The sequence below is a fragment of the Triticum aestivum genome, chromosome 7D (assembly GCF_018294505.1).
Source record: "Triticum aestivum cultivar Chinese Spring chromosome 7D, IWGSC CS RefSeq v2.1, whole genome shotgun sequence".
Classification (NCBI taxonomy): Eukaryota; Viridiplantae; Streptophyta; class Magnoliopsida; order Poales; family Poaceae; genus Triticum; species Triticum aestivum.
In genome coordinates this window covers 498,955,877-498,957,980 of record NC_057814.1, presented here as the reverse complement: position 1 = coordinate 498,957,980, position 2,104 = coordinate 498,955,877, and the positions used below count along the sequence as shown (strand labels likewise).

The window sequence follows — 2,104 nt, the reverse complement described above, 5'->3', positions numbered from 1 at the left end:
TCATAACTGTGCTCAGTCGTCCAAAATATGTAGCTGGTCTGCCACGTGCTTACATAAGGTTCTTACTATTATGCTACAGCACCTAGCAAGGAAACTATATGTGTATGAAAATATCTTTCAAGAAAGTTTACTCATAAAAGTTTCAAGTATTTTCTAAGAAACTGGACCAGGAGGGGGAGAAGCCCCTACCGCTTTTAATTAAAATTATTAAGATTAAGAAAAAAAATGTGAGACCCATGTTAGAACCGAGGTTCAAACCCGCGCCGACTAGAAGGCAACGCTGCACTCTGACTACTGGGGGCCTAAGAGCCCATTCACAAGTTTCAAGTATCTAAACTGAGCATTCCGTAAGTTTTAATATTCAAGTAAAAACTGATTTGCCTATTTCTCCGCGGGTCGCTTTTTTCTTCAATATCGGGCATAGCGGGAGGAGGTAAAGATAAATGTAGTGCAGGATTTAGGGGTACGGGTTCAAAAATATCTTCTGATCTTCTCACAACTATTTGAATTAGAGAAGACTCATTTATACGTGTCGTGTTTTGCCTAGAAGGCCCCCTTCTGATATTCTTTTGTTTGTGAGGTCATTTGTTGTTGTTTCGCTAAGTCGTTTGTACTCGTTCCTTCTTCTATGATGATCACATGCAATTCCCCTTCATGGTTTCTGCATGCTTCAGAAAAAAAAAAAAAACTGCTCTTCTACTCTGTGTCGTCCAAGAAATGCAATGTCGGTCAAGCACATGCTAATGTGTCATGTTAATTACTTAGTGGAGAAGATATGTGTTACATTTTCTAATGGAAACTTAAGAAGTTGGGCCATCAATAAAGTTCTAGCAGCCAGCAGGGACTGTTGCAATTGGTTGATAAGTTCCTCTCGTAAGAGTACTTGACTTGTTCTATTTGCTCACATGCAGGTTCATGCATATCACCACACGCTGTTCCTTGCGCCAGCTCTGCCAATCTGCGGCTATTTAAGCACACCCATCCATGCTTCCATTGACAAAGCAACTCACCATGGCTTCCTCTTCCTCATTGTTTCTCCTTGCAGCCCTCCTTGCGCTGGCCTCATGGCAGGCCACTGCCTATGATCCTAGCCCTCTTCAGGACTTCTGCATTGCCGACATGAAGGCGCCTGGTATGCACGTGCGCGTATACATGTGTGTCCTTAATTCTAGTGATGTTGTAGTTAATGTTGTGATAGCTTAGCATTGATCACACATGGAAGGTTACTACATGCTGATAATATATAGTTATAAAAGCATTATTACTACATGCTCAAGCCATACACATTTCTTACTTTCTAAGCTTTATGCAACTTTCTCTATGCATGCAGTGCGAGTAAATGGGTTTGCTTGCAAGGACCCAATGGCCGCGACCCCGGAAGACTTCTTCAACGCAGCCATGCTCGATCAGCCTAGGGATACTAAGGCCAGCAAGGTCAGGTCTAACGTCACCAACATCAATGTCATAAATTTCCCTGGCCTCAACACCCTCGGCATCTCGCTGGCTCGCATCGACTATGGACCATTAGGTGTGAACACGCCACACATACACCCCCGTGCCACTGAGCTCCTCACAGTGCTTGAGGGGACACTCTACCTTGGATTTGTCACATCCAACCCAAACAGGCTCTTCTCCAAGATAGTTAAGAAGGGCGATGTATTCGTATTCCCAAAAGCAATGATCCACTTCCAAATGAACCTAGCGCATGACAAGCCAGCAGCCGCGTTGTCCTCGCTCAGCAGCCAAAACCCTGGAGTTATTTCTATTGCCAATGCAGTATTTGGATCAAAGCCACCGATTTCGGATGATGTCTTAGCCACGGCATTTCAGGTGGAGAAGGATCTCATTCACTGGCTCCAATCTCAGTTCTGGGGGAACACCAACTACTAAATATTCTCTTTTATCTGGGCATATGGGAAGTTAATATGTAATGATATATAGAATAAATGACATGCAATACGTATGCATGCATGGTTGCGAGCTGTGAATTTTTATTTTCTTTTTGAATCGTGACAAGATATGTTTTTTGTCAGATTCATGTCATAATGTGCTGGTGATGTTTTCACTGTTTGATGAATGGAATACAGAGGTGCTCCTTTCTCTC

The 2,104-nt window shown here is 43.1% G+C and overlaps 1 protein-coding gene across 1 annotated transcript; it reads left to right on the top strand.

Moving 5' to 3' along the window:
- Positions 1 to 900: 900 nt before the first annotated feature.
- Positions 901 to 2,104, top strand: LOC123169175 (germin-like protein 8-4). The gene is made up of 2 exons (XM_044587024.1): positions 901 to 1,132; positions 1,331 to 2,104. The coding sequence occupies exons 1-2, from the start codon at positions 985 to 987 to the stop codon at positions 1,888 to 1,890; spliced, it is 708 nt and encodes a 235-aa protein (XP_044442959.1). The 5' UTR covers positions 901 to 984; the 3' UTR covers positions 1,891 to 2,104.

Coding starts and splice junctions, on each gene's coding strand:
- LOC123169175 (XM_044587024.1), top strand. CDS start 985: ATGCTTCCATTGACAAAGCAACTCACCATGGCTTCCTCTTCCTCATTG. Junction 1,133..1,330: donor TGCCGACATGAAGGCGCCTG/GTATGCACGTGC, acceptor CTATGCATGCAG/TGCGAGTAAATGGGTTTGCT.